This window comes from Fistularia commersonii, chromosome 34 (assembly GCF_037954325.1).
Source record: "Fistularia commersonii isolate RoL2024-O1a breed Wild chromosome 34, RoL_Fcom_v1.0, whole genome shotgun sequence".
Classification (NCBI taxonomy): domain Eukaryota; kingdom Metazoa; phylum Chordata; class Actinopteri; order Syngnathiformes; family Fistulariidae; genus Fistularia; species Fistularia commersonii.
This window is the reverse complement of record NC_141317.1, coordinates 2,314,045-2,330,033: the sequence shown is the minus strand read 5'-3', so window position 1 is coordinate 2,330,033 and position 15,989 is coordinate 2,314,045. Positions and strand designations below refer to the sequence as shown.

The following is a 15,989-nucleotide window of genomic DNA, read 5'->3' as shown; positions in this document are numbered from 1 at the left end:
AAATGAAAATAATAAATGCACAAAGTAATGAGGCTTGTTCCGCATCTAAAATTTCCAGTGCTCTGTGTTGCAAACGCAAATTTCATGAAGTGGCACAGTGGACCTGGAACTTAATCTTGCTCTCACCTGCATTTCAACTGCAGCTCAGTAATGATATCAGTAAAGGACGGTTGCAGGAGAAACGTGCTGCTTTCTACAGTCTACACACCCACACACACACACACACACACACACACACGCACTTACTGTACTTTGATCTATAATGCATGTTTGGTGATATGTTATGCTGCTTGTGATTGCTACTATTTTGATTTCTTTCTACCGCTCTCACTACATTTGTCATTTCCCCCCACTTTATTTTTATTCTGCCTTTTCCAGCATAACTTGTGATTTTTGCATTCTTCTTATCTGTTATTTTCCAACCTAATCGTCACTGTATCTCCTCGCTTTCCCTTCCTTCCCCTCTCCTATTTCCAGCCGTTGCCTCTTGTTTATGCCTCTACCCTCTTCTTTTGAGCTTTCTATCATCTACTTTCATCTCCTCTTACCGTTCTTCGTAATGTATTCCTTCGCAGCTCACCTGTCATGACACGTATCTGCTACCTTTACTTTCTGCATGAGCAAGCATGACACCTCTTCATCTCCTCCCTCCCTCGACTATTGACCCTCATTATAGTTGTGTTCCATTAACGTACAACATGTGCCAACACTGATGACTTTTTCGACGTCTATCTGTTCCAGCCTCACTCATGCCACATGAACTGACATGACATCTTTCTCCTTCCTCAATAGTTAATGAGACCACAATGGAGGTGGTGGATTCCCAGGAGATGAACATCACTGGGCCTGACACCACTCATTGGCAGCTTCAGGGCTTAAAGGAAGGCAGCCTTTACCGCTTCCACCTCAGCGCCTGCACCCGAGTAGGTTGTGGACCATGGCTTGTGCAGGAGAACATGACAGTCACTCCCATAGGTGAGTGGATAAAACCCACATATCTGTGGCGATGGTATAGTTAATAAGTTGCACTTTGCTGTGTTTTTAATTCAAGAGCTGCAGTCGTGGTCTTTTTTGAAGCAAAACACGCACAGTCACACTTTATGATAATAAAGGCATCCTTATACTTTTGCATTCCATCATCTCCTGAAAAGTTTGACTGTTTCCTCCAAACATTTTTTGAGGATATGAAATCATAAAATGTTTTCTTATTCCTGAGGGAAATAATTCATAAATTGGATCAATCCATATGAAAGGGATGCTTGGAGTTGTAAGGGTACTGCCTGATTGAATGAATGAATGAACAACGTGCTGTGCGAGCAGGTAATTTGATGTACAGGCTGTGTTGTAATGGAAATTCTGTAGATGCGCATGTTATTGTAAAATTGTCCATCTATGTGAGTATGATAAATCATGGTAAACACAGTAATATACAGTGTGTGTATACATACATATTGTAGCGTTTTAGTCAGGAAAAAACCTGTGTGATGGTAAAACGTCTGTTTAATGAGCAATAGCTGTTGTTAGCCACGGCCACGCAACACGAGCCTGCGATGCAACTAACTGCTCCCGCTCAATTCCAGGTAAAATAAAACAGAATTCATTGCAACCCAAACCACACCCACAAAAATCCCAGCAACCCCCAAAATCACACAGAAAACAAACATCAACATTAACCCCAACATTTGTGACTTGCTACAATATATACATATATATATATATATATATATATATATATGTATATGTATATATATATATACACACACACTACATACACATACACAAAAATATACAGGACTGTCTCAGAAAATTTGAACATTATGATTAAGTTCTTTATCTTCTGTAATGCAATTAAAAAAAAACAACAATTACTTTTTCATGATATTCTAATATTTTGAGATAGGATTTTTGAGTTTTCTTAAGATGTACGCCATAATCAGCAATATTAATATAATAAAAGGCTTGCAATATTTCAGCTGATTTGTAATGAATCCAGAATGTATGACAGTTTTGTTTTTGGAATTTCATTACAGAAGATAAAGAACTTTATCACAATATTCTAATTTTCTGAGACAGTCCTGTATATGAACGGAAATCTTATTCTCATAGTTTTTTTCTCAGTAATTAAAACTACTCTATCCACAGTCCATGGTTACATCTTATTATTATTTGTTGTGCAGGTCTTTATTTCGATTGTAAATTGATAACAAGTCAGAGCCTGTCATGTTGAATCCATTGAGCTGTAGATGGGATGTTACTAAATATATTATTCATAGATGTGTATTTGTCCTCGTGTTTTTATCGGGTGTTTGTAAAGGATGACAGCCATGCCAGGCACTGATACAAATCCCTTTGGAGATCTAATAATCTTAATAACTAGATGTTATCTTATTTGAAAAAAGTAATAATGATAAATTATAATGGTCATGTCAGGTAAATTGTATCAACATAGTCATGTGTTGTAATAGTTACCACCTAAATACATCTTTATGATCTCGGTAGAAATGTAATGGCTTAATTCTGACATTGATTTTAGTTTTCAGTTTTTTTTCTCATATTTCTACCAATACAAATTTTAGAGAATCATGTAAGCAAGAAGCAATGGACCTGTGGCTGGATAGCCAGAGATAGTCTGAGATATTTCTTTAAAAAATATCTCATGTTTTAACATTTACCATAATACTTTACGTCTTCTCTTGTCAAAAAGAGATCGACATTTCTTTCATATGTACATTAGGTATCATAACCCCTTTTAATATGACAGATATCTTGATTTACATTCTGTTCCATACAGCCTATTATCATACTGTCTGCCACTTTAATTAACTGAGGGCCCCTTAAGCTGGGTGTAGGGATGTCTGCCAAATTATCTGCTCTGACAAGGAGCTCTCAGGTCTGCGTGGCTCTTCCTTGTCTGATTGTCAGGGATCCTGAATAAGGGGGCATGGTTCTTCTATTATTAACAAAAACAATAAACCAGGCATCTTTACTAATAATCTCGAATCCTTCGAATTCTGCCCAATTTATCTGAACATTGGAACAGACGACCCACACCATATGAACAGCGCCAGTCATCTTAGCCACCCCACCATTACTGTTATACATTGCTCCGATATCACTATTAGGAGGTGGAACAGTAATTTGGTGCCAATATCCCTAATCAAATCACAATTTTTTTCCCTCTGGGATTAATAAATTACCTACCTACCGACCTACTTACTTATCTGCCAATCCATCCATCCATCCATCCATCCATCCATCCATCCATCCATCCATCCATCCATCCATCCATCCATCCATCCATCCATCCATCCATCTCACTCATTGAGGTTTCCTTCATCTGTTAAAAGCTCATCTGTCTACCATGGCATACAGCATACAGGACTGTCTCAGAAAATTAGAATAGCGTGATGAAGTTTTTTATCTTCTGTGATGCAATTACAAAAACAAAAATGTCATACATTCTGGATTCATTACAAATCAACTGATATATTGCAAGCCTTTTATTATTTTAATATTCCTGATTATGGCTTACATCTTAAGAAAACTCAAAAATCCTATTTCAAAATATTAGAATACCATGAAAAAGTAATTATTGTTTCAGAAGATAAAGAACTTTATCACAATATTCTAATTTTCTGCGACAGTCCTGTATATTATATTACTTCCCTTGTCACCTTACAGATTACCCATCAAGGGTGGTGGATCGATGTTGATAGGATTATTTGAGTGTTTAGAACAGTCTAGTAAACTGCATACGTTGCCTAAGGCATTAATATAGGGTCAACAACAAAAGCACACTGACCAGCTGGCAGATTTAGTAGCAGACAAAGAAAAATTACTCAAGAAACCTGAATCTGAAGCCATACCAACTTTCCCACCTATGTCATTTTAACAACCTTAAAGTATCAAATGTTAAAAATGGAGAAATAGAACACCAAGCGCCTGTCTATCAGTGATTTTATGAGTTTTTCTATAAGCTGTTGCCAAACCCATCAAATTTTCATTCTGCGCTTATGTTGACTTATTAGTGATCATCAGTCAATTTTAGTACATGGATCCTTACCTTTTCCCCCCATTTGTTAACAGTTAATAATTTAAGGTAATTTCTTGTGCTTCTATCAGCTGACGGACAAAAAAAAATATAAACACAAAAGAATTATCTTCTCAATACCTCAGATTTCTAATAAAGGTCATTCATTACAACCTGGCTTTTATATTTCCTCTGAGATGATGTCTATTTTTTTGTCGGTGGACATCCAGCCCGAGAGCCATAAGATTCATTGTTTGTAAATGCAGTCGGGCTGAATCTCTGTGGGAAGATCAAATGGTTTTGTTTAGGAAGTGCCGTCCTCGGGGTGAGTGAGACGCAACACACACGGGTAATTTATGAGTACGAATAGCAGCAAGTGCAAGAACTTGGAGACATTAAAAGGGGGTGATGGAGTGACAAAGAAAAAAACACGTGGGAGGGTCCATCATGGATTTCACCTTTGCGGTTGGGTGTTGTCAAGTTTGACGGACTGATTTTACAGTAGTTTTGGCAAATTACACAGCTGGGTTCTGGTACAAAAGCAAATGTGTGTGTGTGTCTCGGTTTGAGAAGCTTGTAATGCAAAGTGAGCGACTGAGATGACAGAGAAGAAAGCAGAGGGGTCAGGGTGACGTGTCTATGAGAAAGACGCCAAAAATGAGTGAACCGCTAATAGCCAAAGCAAAAAAGTATGGCAGACAAGAAAGAAAAATATCTATTTTCCTCCATCAGGTCTCAGGAGATAAGAAAGGAGGAGAGCTAAAGTTGGTTGCAAACTAGAAAAAAAGGCAGAAAGAGCATATACGTCTACAGTCACAGACAACTAAGCAGCTCCTCCTGAGATTAAATTATTTGCTCTTTGACACTAGATTCGAGCACCCACGTTGTTATCTCCGACATAGTTGCCGGTGGTTTTGAACTTGCAGTTGATGGAAACGTTCCCTTAGAAAAATAATAAAAGTTTTGGTTACAGATTTCCCATAATAGGCTTAAAATTCATGCAACGGGGCATGGTCATGAATACATACACGCTCTTGTGTTTGCAACTACCATGAGGAAAATGTCCCCATAGTAAACATGCATATACATTTCACTTTATTTTCCAATTTCAACATGAAAGAAAATCTTGTGAGCTACACAAATCTGCTTAACTCCTAGAATGCTAGTTTGTTGATTTATTAATGGAAAAAATATGAAAAAAAAATCAAAAGATGGATTATCACAGCCAGGCGTTCTTAAGTGATTATCAACAACAGAATTTTAACATGCTATTGTCGTTTGCTCTGTTTCAGATCAAAACATCCTCTTAGTAAAAAGGAGACAGAGGTGTCCCCTCGAAACCCATTATGACTGCATGACTGCAGGCTTTACCATTGCGGGATAAAATCATGCCCTGGGTTGGATTATTTTCTCATTCCGGCCGCACAGTATTAACACGGTGTTCACATAGGCAGGGATCTACCTGCATGTAGAAGTGTTTTTGGAGTGTGCTGCTCTCATGCGCCCCCACCCACCCATGGGCACGCATGTGTGTACGGTTGCACTTGGTCTCCAACTCTTAGAGCTGGTGTTCCATTTATATCGTCTTCTGCTTCATTTAATTCTCTTTTCTTAATCCCTCTGAAAGATGTGTCTGCAACTGCAACTGCAACTGTGCCCCCTGTTTCAAACAGTACGTACCACAGCCTGCAGTGCTCCCGCTCGCTACCATAGAGGCAGTGTTTGAGATAGACCAGGGTTGTTGGTTCGTCTGTGCCGCTTAGATCCTTGTGTCTTTTTATGCACTTGGCAAATGTCATTTGTAGCGGGAGGGAATATTTAGACCCTGTCGTGAAGGTGCCATTGAAGTTCGAACTTCCAAACTTCGTGGTATTTGGCTCTTCACCGAGCTTTGGTTGTTGCTTGTTTATAGTCAAGTGCGGTGCTCTTCCCTAGTTGCTATTAGTTTTTATAGCAGCTCTAACTATCCCGCCCTTGTTCGGTATATAGAACCATAATAGTTATTAGACCTGACAAGACGGTAGCAATAGATCTAACATCTCAGGATTCTCTTTCATTCCAGGCCACAAGTGCTCTCTTTCCTTTCCTACCTCTCTCCCAGGAAATTCAACTCAACCTCCTTTAGGTATATTGCTCCCACTCACACATGCACAGCCAATGATTTCCCTGTGATGTCATCTTGATGTACCTGAACTTTCAACTAACAATGGGATTCAAGACACGGAGTTGCTTCAACTTCTTCCAGCATTTGCTCTTGTTAGGGTGGGCGTCAGGAAATGCCAGCTTTGCTCTAAGACAGAGTGAAGACTCTATGTCATTCCCGCCCACGATCTCTGTATCTACCTTTTTATGAGCCAAAATCCAGTTCCACTCAATTAAGTCTGAGGCTCGCGGTTGCTTTTTGAACTGTCGTCTTGAAGAGTTCCTTTTGGTGGCACTATTCTGAAACTGCAGGGGGATCCTATTTGCCTCCCCTAATCTCCTCTCCCTGCTGCCTTTCTCCTGTTGCGTTGTGTCTGTTTTCCTTCCCTCCCTTTCCCCCACCCCCCATTTCTTCTCTCTGTCAGTTCCAGGCCTGTTAAACATAAGCTCGTATGTGAGTGACACCTATGCCAAAATCAGCTGGACTGCCACAGAGGAGCAGAAGGACTCGCAGCTTTATGTGGCTTATATGAATAACCGTAAGCTTCTCCCCCCCCCATCGCCATCTCGCTAAACAGCGATCGGAATTTTCGGCAACGTCATGCGTATTTGCAGTGACTGTGGAGATTTTCTCTAAACAGCTAAAAAATAAAACCCTGTAAGCTTTACATTAGCTAATGTTTGCCTGCCTACTTCAGTGATTTCCCCGTCATCCCTGCTACAGGTATACATTTAAAGTTGTTTATAAAGTACAGCATGACAAAAACAGAATTTTGGAGCAACTTCTAACCCGGCCGCGACCCGTTACATCATTTTCACCGGGACGAACACTAACACAGACTTGCTGCATGTGCACTTCTTGTGCTTCGCTGTATAGGTGATGGTAGCTGGCGGATTTCGGAGGCCGTAAACACCACTCAAAGTTTCCACATAATTGATGGGCTCAAACCAGGGACGGTGTACACAGTGCGCCTAATGGCCAAGAAGCTGATCGATAATGCTAGCATTTTCGAAGACGTTATCCAGACACGATTCAAAGGTGAGAGGAGAGAAAGGTGCTGCAGTCAGTAGAATTTAGAGAGTTCACCTCTAGCCTTCCATAACAATCCCGGCATACCACTGACAAATGGATATTGAGGGTGGAAAATGTGTGAGTTTCTCGCATCCGCGTGCATTGTGCATTTTTTTTTTTCCCCTTTCCATCTCATATTCTTTCGGCGTGGAGCGTAGTAGCTGAAGGGAATTTGAGTCAAATACAACAACAGAACATCCTTTCAAACCCAAATCCATGTTTTCAGTCAAAGATAAACTTGTATGAGGAGTGCCACAGGGGATTGTCATACTCAGAGAGGCCGGTGTTTAAATTCTTTATTTTGCTGTTTTGTTTCTTTTTTTTGCAGTCCTGACAATTAAGGGTAGCAGCTCTTCCAGCAATGCCATGTTAATTGGGACTCTGTGTGCTGTCGCGCTCCTCACCCTCATTGTGCTCACGGCCTGCTTCTTGTGGAAAAACAAAGGTGGCAAGTATGCAGGTACGCCACCGCTCCAGCAACAAGACAGGTTCTCCATGGAAAAAGGTCAGTTAATCTTTCACCAGGGTTGGGTCCCCAATATATTCATGATGGAGAGTAAACCAAAATGAATCTAAAATGTACTTTCCATTTATTAATGCTAATTTTGTGATTTATACTCAAGGTGAATTGAAATCTTTGTCGCTGAGTTTCGATGTAATTTTGGATTACTCTCTGAGAGAGTAATGGGCCTCAACCCTGAACCCCCATCCTGCCTGATTCAGCACTATTCCTGCATGTCTAAAGGCTGTTAACCCTGAATAACCGGCCCGTGACATGCTCGCAGGAGGTGTTCTTTGAGCGCATTCGGAATTATTTGTGTGCCTCCGTGAGTTCGGCCCCAATGTATATCCTGTCAGCGGTTGGAATGAAAAAGCCGGGTCGCTTTCCACACCTTTCAAAGTCTTCACTGTTCAGAACCTCCCTTGCTCTTTCTCTGACTTCTATCAGAGCCAAATTCAGTCTCAGTGTGGCACCGAACTGCAAAGTTTCATCTACTCAAACATTTTTTTTTTGTTACAAGCAACTTCTTCTCCCGTCTTCTTTCTGCCAATCCAGTTTCCACCCGCATTAGCTTTTGACACGCTACACTTTCAGAAGCTCATTCGGATCCCAACGTTGCCGATCCAGCTCTTTTCATGAAACCCCCATTCTTGCTAGGCAACTTTTTTTTTGTGCTTTTTTTTCGTTCAGTCCATTTTGGGGATACACAGGTGAAAAGATTTCTATGGCCCAGATTTTTCAGAACTGATTGTACTAAAATTCAATCAAGGGACTTTGCTTTATAGAAAATTACCCTGTGCGTGATTAAGAATATGTGTTACTGACAAGCTATTTTCCATTAGAAATATTTTGCACATGAAGCTCTATGGTTATTTAAATCAGATTGTACAAATGGTTTGAGGTCGTGACACACTATTCATTTATACAAAGCATATGAATGTGGTGATGTTCCACATTGTTACTGAAATATCTCCTCTACTCTTCCTGCAGTAAAAGAAAAGGAAGACCTCCATTCTGATGAGGAGACGCAACCAATGAATGATGATACCTTCTGTGAATACAGGTGAGTTGCACTATTACCCTTTAGAGAAACTCTGCAGTGCCAGAGTGCTCTTTTATGCCCTGAAATATATTAAAATCATGCCATATGAATGAAAACACTGATAATGTTTCATTTCTAGTGATTAAATACCTCACCGCATAATTTCACGGTCTTGTTTTTTTCTCTCCTGTCTCAAAAGCAAACCTTGCATTCATGAGCCTTACCAGGATCAGCCTAGAGGCCAATGTTCTCAACATGTAATGGGCTAGGTAATCACACAGTCTAGATATAAGTAGTGGGTAAAACGCAAGAAAAGCATTGTTAACCTTTTGTTTGACTTTTCTTGGAGAAAATCGTTCTTAGTTCTTGATTTATGTAGTTGCACACTCAGTAGTATTGTGCTGGTATCTGTGGATTCCTGTTCATGTCTGTCCTCCTCTGTGCCTCATATACCATGCAACGGCATACTGCATGACCGTACTGTGTTTATGGATGTAATCCCCTCTACTATTTTTACAGTTACTGATATAAAACTAATGCAGTACTGCACCACAAGCTTTTTGAGAGAGGTGTTAGATTTTTCAATTGAAAGCTACAACTTTTGTTATTTTAGAACAGTGTATGGCTTGCACCGAGACGTCTCCTGAATGGTTGTCATCTTTTTATATTCATGAATTAATTTTTCTTTTTTTTTTTTTTTTCTCTTTTTCAACCGTTCTCAATTGGACCCAGTTTGCTCCGCAAATTAAAGCCTGGAAATAAAGACACCGTGAACCAATCAGACCAAATTATCCAAAGACATTGTACTGCATTGGATTAACTGTGCACAAACAACATGCATACACACACTCACACAAATCTTTTTTCTGTTTTTGTTCTTCTCCCCCTTATTTTGTGGTTTGTTTGTGGCGACTCAGTAGCCTTAAGTCTGAGAACCTCATTTTTAAACTGTTCTTTTCCTTGGACAGAGAAGTTACAAAACAGTTCTCACCCCTCCGGATATAAACTCAGTATTCAAAATTATTCGGTTCGTCCACAAACTTTAAAATATACAGGATTTTTTTTCCGCTATCTATGAGCCCGCCTGCATTTTCACCGTAAACAAACTGCTCCATGACAGTAATATTAGTGACCAACAGTGATCACTGTCTTTTTGTTTTATCTCTTATCTGCATGTGATTGCAGTGTTCGCATGTGCCAAAACAAACCGGCCCTATTTTGCTCAATAACTCTATAAACTGCTCCATATACTGTATTCCAGGTGTAATGCAATCTTAGATAATGCCAGTAGATGAATGAACAATGAAAGCGACGTGTGTACTTTCTATTTTATCCTGTTATCTTCCCTCTGTCCTTGCCCTAATTTAAAACTGTCAGCTGACAGAGAGAAAAGGACAAAATTATAAATCCGCCTGCTACTTCAGCACCGAAGACAGCACTGCGTATTTATCAATAACAAACACAGGGAGGTGAACAATTTTTCACGGCTGTAGATTGTAACATCCATAAACTTCGTTCAGATAATAGAGGCTTAGAAAAATCATAAATGAGTCTAACATATTCAGCTTTATCAACTACTGTTCACTCTGTTACTATGGAATAGAAAAGGGAGGAAGTGTCAGTTTAGAAGATGCATCCTGATTCTAATTCTGCAAACATGAAGGATCAAGCTGTCTAATTCTGTCTAATCATACATGTAATAAGCCGCAAATTATACCGACCTATCAAATAAAGTAGAAGATAAGCGAGAGTGCACTCCTGTCTACAATATAAAGTGCTTTCCAGATATGATGCACAATATATAGCGCATCATTAACACAATCCTTTAGTAATGATCTCTGTCTGTGGTCAGTTATTAACCTCCAACAGAGGCCTAGTGCTGAATAGGAGAAGATTTGGGGAAATTTAATTTAACAAGTAACATGTTCATTGGTTCGTCAACAAAAATAGATCTTTTTTTAAGCCGCCGAACAGTTTCTTGTTTAGGTTCATTCACTTGCAATTAAGAAAGATGACTCTGAGGGGAGTCAACCTGAAAGAAAAGTTTAGATGTGGTCTGTGAAATAAGCACTGCATGCTTATGTTCAAAGCTAACATCACATTTTATCTTCTCCGATATCTACAATTCAGAGAGCTCTTGTAAGTTCAAGAATAATCTTACTTCACAGATACACGGACTGATTTAAATTGTACGGTATCTAAGAATATCTCACATTTAATCAGACGGACGGGAACTAAGTGTGGCAAACGGGTGAAACACTTGGCTTCAAAATCTAAAGCAGACAGCGGTGGTGCTTTTAAATAGCCGTTGAATTCTCATTGTTTTTCTTGCGCTGACAGAGGGAAAAATCAACCGATTCCTCTTTTGCTTGACAGCAACACTGACACAACACAATTGACAACATTGTGTTGTGTGTGTGTGTGTGTGTTTGCGTAGAAGAAAAGTCACCCAAAAATAGCCTCCTCTGTCTGCGAGGATTCTGTCTGTCATGTTATTTAGAACGTGGCTATTCACAGTCGTATGATCACTGCCAATTGCATTCCTGTAAATTCTTGCCTACACTGTACGTCTGTTCCACAGGAAAACCCGACCATACCCCAAGCTGTCTCAAAACGCAGAAAATAGATTTTATATAGTCCAACAATGTGATAAGTCAGTTTGTACTGTCCAACAGCAGAATGGATAGGATGTTTGTCTTGACTAGTGGCTCTGCAACACAGATGCCTAGGGAGCTCTCTAACAAAGTTGAAGTAACTTTGAATTCTGTTTTGCTCCGTGAGGTTTAACCCTGATGGAGTTGCTCAAAAGATACTAAACTGAACACAGGGAAGCTTAAAAAAACATAATGACATGCCGGAGTGAAAAATCTTGAGGATATATACGGCACGTATTGTTGTGGAGTTATAAAAAGGAAAACTCAAAACGATTGTAATTCATGTCAAGTGTTTTTATATGTGGTTTTTATATGTGGGCGATGCTTGATAGACAGATAACCTGTTTAAAATCACTGCATGCCATTTGCAACAGTGATATTTATGCAGACTTCATTAAACACAGAGGGGTGTTGACTTTATCATGTTGACATTGGAAGGTTTTAGGATGTTTGCATTCGGCTGCAACTGTTTGCAACTGTTTAGAATGCCTCTCGTGGTTTCTTGGGTGAAGCTGCTGACTACTGGCGCCCCAGAGTGCCCTTAGCCTTACTAGGATGCTGTCTTCCTGGCTTCATTGCTGGATCCAGGGCTCTCTCTTGCCCTTTGAATGTCTAAAGGCAATAAACCACCCACTGGCATGCGGTGTGTCCAGGGAGTTGACAAGTGGTAATTATGCTTCAGACGATTTCTCTTTGGAGACGGCCCACCGGTCTCTTGCCCCCCCTGTCTGCTGCAAGAACACCAGGTGTCATTGCAAGAGCAAAATGCACCAAAAGATATAATGAATTATTTCCCTATATGTCTCTATGTCTTTCATTTTCTTTTTTAAAAAGCGCACCTTTTCCCACATCTAATTCCTTCACCTTGTATAGTTTAACCTGTAATTTTCTGGCATGCCACTGAAATAAACACAACTATGAGAGCACCTTATGTTTCTGCGCTGCCCCCAAACCAAGTCAGCATGGGTCAATGGCATGACAAATCTAATTACTTTCTGCCCGGTGATGTACCTCCACTCCATCTCTCACCTGTTTGTAGGGTCGGAGGAAAATCTTTTCACAGCGGCGGCAGCTGAGACCGAGTGCCATTCCAACCAAGGTCTCGAATGAGCCGGGGCTCAAAAGTACTGAGACTCATTTTATCACTGTATTCAAAGTCACTGTGGGCGGGCAGCATTCCACTGCGTTTAGATAACAGCCACTTATCTCCAGGGCTCTAGAGTCGTCAGAGAAAGAAGGTTTGATAAGAGTTGAAAAGCGGACCTTATGTGGCTTGCATGGTAAATGGTCTCATGAAATAGGATAGATAAGATGGTTTATTAAAGTACCTCATGAATGGGAACCTAGTTCAAAACCTCAGCCTGAACCACATCTCTGTGCTAAAATGCTACGCAAAATGTTGCACTCGTATTTGACAAAAGGTGTCAACTACAGAATGCCACCGATGGCACTATCATATACCGTCCGCGGGAGTGTCACCTCTGAACGCAGACACACTGTGTTATGAATACTAAACCAAATGGGAGAGAGTTGTTACCAAACATGGATGGTTTTGGGAATTAGAAAACAGGACAGGGAGGAAAAATATGCTCGGGGTTTTGAGGTGACCCCACGTCTTGTATTGAGACACCTGTGAGTTGGCCAGTTGCCTAGCCTTAAATTGGCATCTAATCTCCTCAGCCCCAGTGTGGGACCCACGGGAATTCCAGGAATGACAGGCTGTTTGTCTGGGATTGTATATGCCCCACCTTTTCCACCCTCTTTCTTCTCCCTTTCTCAATCTCAGGCTTCACCTTCAACCCTCCTCACACACACACACACACACACACACACATTCTCGCACACGCCGCCCGACCCATCTTCGTTCTCATTGCTCGGAATGAGCTGCACTCTTGCAATTTCCATTGCTGGCTGTAAAGAGATTTTAAATTGCCTTTGGTCCTGAAGCCCTAGCAATTAGCAATTAGCTGAAGTGATTGTAGCACGCCCTCCCTGTCTCCCTTGTGCTTCCTTCCCTGCTGTGCAGCTGCTGTATCGACATCTTGCTTGTTGCCCATAGTGATGCGTTGAAACCATAAGACCCTGCTTTGTGAGGGACTCTGTTCCACCAGCAATGTATTCAGTAGTCTCTATGTATGTTATACATGCTATACATGCAGCTTTCAAGTGTGTGTGTGCTTGCTTGTAGGTTAAAGAAAGCATTTTTGGGTCATGTGTTGGTCCATCGGGCAGATGTGGTACACAGTATTTTTTTTTTTTACGTATTGCACAGCTGACCGGGACAATCCTCTTCTGTTGTTGATGGCAGTGATAGCGAGGAACAGCCGCTGAAGTGCAGAAGCTCTCGTTCCCTGAATGGCGATGCTGCAGTCGGGGACGCCATCAGCAGAGACAGTTTGGTCGACTATGCCGACGGAGGAGGAGAGTACAACGAGGACGGCTCATTTATCGGAGAATATTCTGACCATAAGCATGGAGAGTCGTTGAATGAAGCAAGTGGACTCAACCCTGTTATTGCATAAAAGTTACACTCTAAATGGTCTTATTCAAGATATTTTTTTTAAAATTCAGCTTCCATGATATTAATATAGCTATAGATAAAGGGGGGGAGGGGTTACTCAAATATGCACAGATTTTAAAGCAAGTTTTGCAACAGAACTCGAATAAATACACCTACCTTAAACCTCTTTTTATATACTGTATGAGAATGAGCTGTATCGTTTCAGTGTTCAAGAATTTTATTGTTGTAATTATTTTTTTTTTACCTTTCAAGTGACTGATGTACATTTTTTTTTTTTGCTCAGCAGTTTGTTAAAGTTGGATTTACTCAAATGCATCAACAACAATGGTCATTTTACATACTGTGCAGATTATAAGACTGTAATGAAGATTGTGAATTTGTTCTCGAGCCTTACAGCCCTTTCACTTTCTGTTTGTACTATGTATTTACATGATAACGCAGAACATGACAATGTGTAAAAGTTGTTTACAAGGAAAATGCTGATAATTGTTATTATTTGTATCTGTATCTGCTTTTTTAACATAAATCCTCTCCTATCAAGAAACATGAAACACTGGAGCAACACACGTCACGAATCGTTCACCACCCGGCCAGTTTAACAGAAATGCCAGCGCATGTTAAACATACGCATATGTTCGATCAAGAAGTGTCTGGAGCTCTGTCACCGCAAGTATATTCACGATCTATCAGTGTGAGCCTGGAAACATCGCTACGATAAATTATTTCGCTTAAGCAACTTGTTTAATCAGTAATTGGTGAATAAGCTTTCACATCACAGCGCCCTCCTCGAAGCGCCTCCTTATCACGGTGGAGGGGTTTGTGTGTCCCAGTGTTCCCTGGGATCTGTGTCGTAGGGGACTTTATGCTCATGGTAGGGTCACCCAAAGAAAACAGGTCCTGGGTGAGGGACCAGACAAAGTGTGACTCAAGAAGAATACCTAAGTGATGAATAAGATGAATGGAGCTGTTTTTCCTTTGCCCGGACATGGATCAACGGGCCGATACGCAGAGCAAGGGCTCCATGTCGAGTGCCCGGTGGCTGGGCTTGCACCCGCGGGGCGCGGCCGAAAGGGCAACGCGGGTCCTCCCTCCCTTGGGTTCACCACCCATAGGAGGGACCATAGGGGTTAGGTGCGATGTGAGCTGGGTGGTAGCCGGAGCGGGGGACCTTGGCAGTCCGATCTGCGGCTGCACAAGCTGGATCTAATGTTACCTCTCGGGCGGGGAAGGACCCGGAATTTGTGTACGAGGTTGAAAGGGAGATAAAGTTGGACTCACCTCAACGCACGGCTCAGGTTCTGGAACCAGGCTTCTCAAGAGGGGTTGGACTCTTTACCACTCTGGGGTTGCCCCTGGTAAGAGGCGTTGGGCAGGTGTGGGGATATTGTTTCACCGTCGTGAAGCCTCCCTCCGCGTTTGGGTTTGGGGGACAGGTTCTGACTGTTTTGTGTGCCTATTCACCCTAAAAGGGTGGGTAGTTGCCTAGGGGTGCTGCTAGAGAGCGCTCCTGTTGGGGACTCCCTCATCTTACTGGGGGACCTCAACGCGCACGTGGGTAGTGACTGCGAAACCTAGAAAGGCATCATTGGGAGGAACAGTCCCCCTGATATGAACCCATGCGGTGTTCTGTTACTGGACAAATTATTATTATTATTACTATCATTATTATTATCATAATTATTACTTTTATTATTACCACTACCACTAGTAGATGTTAGTTTGTTTTTCCAGTAATTTAAATTGACGTTAGGTGAAAAATCTTTCCCTGTATGATATGATAAATACCCTCTTTTCAAGTGTTTTTACTAACAAATGCAGTGAATGTCAAAAACAGCCTAAATTATGACAAAACACTCGGGCATTTTGCTATATAGTCTTGAATGTCAAATATTGGAAAAAAATCCAGAAACCATTTCTGATCGTTGACCCTTACTCAACCCTACCTCCACATGCATAATGCACGATGCTAAAATATTAATCAATGAGATACGTTAAGTAAAGTCAGAATGTGCACAGGTTGTGTCGG

General features: G+C 41.0%; 1 protein-coding gene across 11 annotated transcripts in view; it reads left to right on the top strand.

Annotated features, from left to right (window-relative positions):
* The window catches only part of chl1a (cell adhesion molecule L1-like a), a 34,814-nt gene extending 20,300 nt beyond the window's left edge, over positions 1-14,514 (top strand). For 2 of the 11 annotated variants that reach the window (XM_086141808.1, XM_086141800.1), the window contains 8 exons: positions 793-975; positions 5,658-5,702; positions 6,093-6,155; positions 6,598-6,711; positions 7,050-7,211; positions 7,573-7,704; positions 8,737-8,809; positions 13,751-14,514. In XM_086141808.1, the coding sequence (XP_085997934.1) occupies positions 793-975; positions 5,658-5,702; positions 6,093-6,155; positions 6,598-6,711; positions 7,050-7,211; positions 7,573-7,704; positions 8,737-8,809; positions 13,751-13,964 (986 nt within the window). In that variant the 3' untranslated portion in view covers positions 13,965-14,514. Of the gene's footprint in view, positions 1-792; positions 976-5,657; positions 5,703-6,092; positions 6,156-6,597; positions 6,712-7,049; positions 7,212-7,572; positions 7,750-8,736; positions 8,810-8,987; positions 9,058-13,714 lie in introns of all 11 variants that reach the window. The other 9 variants (XM_086141798.1, XM_086141797.1, XM_086141804.1 and 6 more) reach the window with 8 other exon arrangements.
* The last annotated feature ends 1,475 nt before the right edge of the window (positions 14,515-15,989 follow it).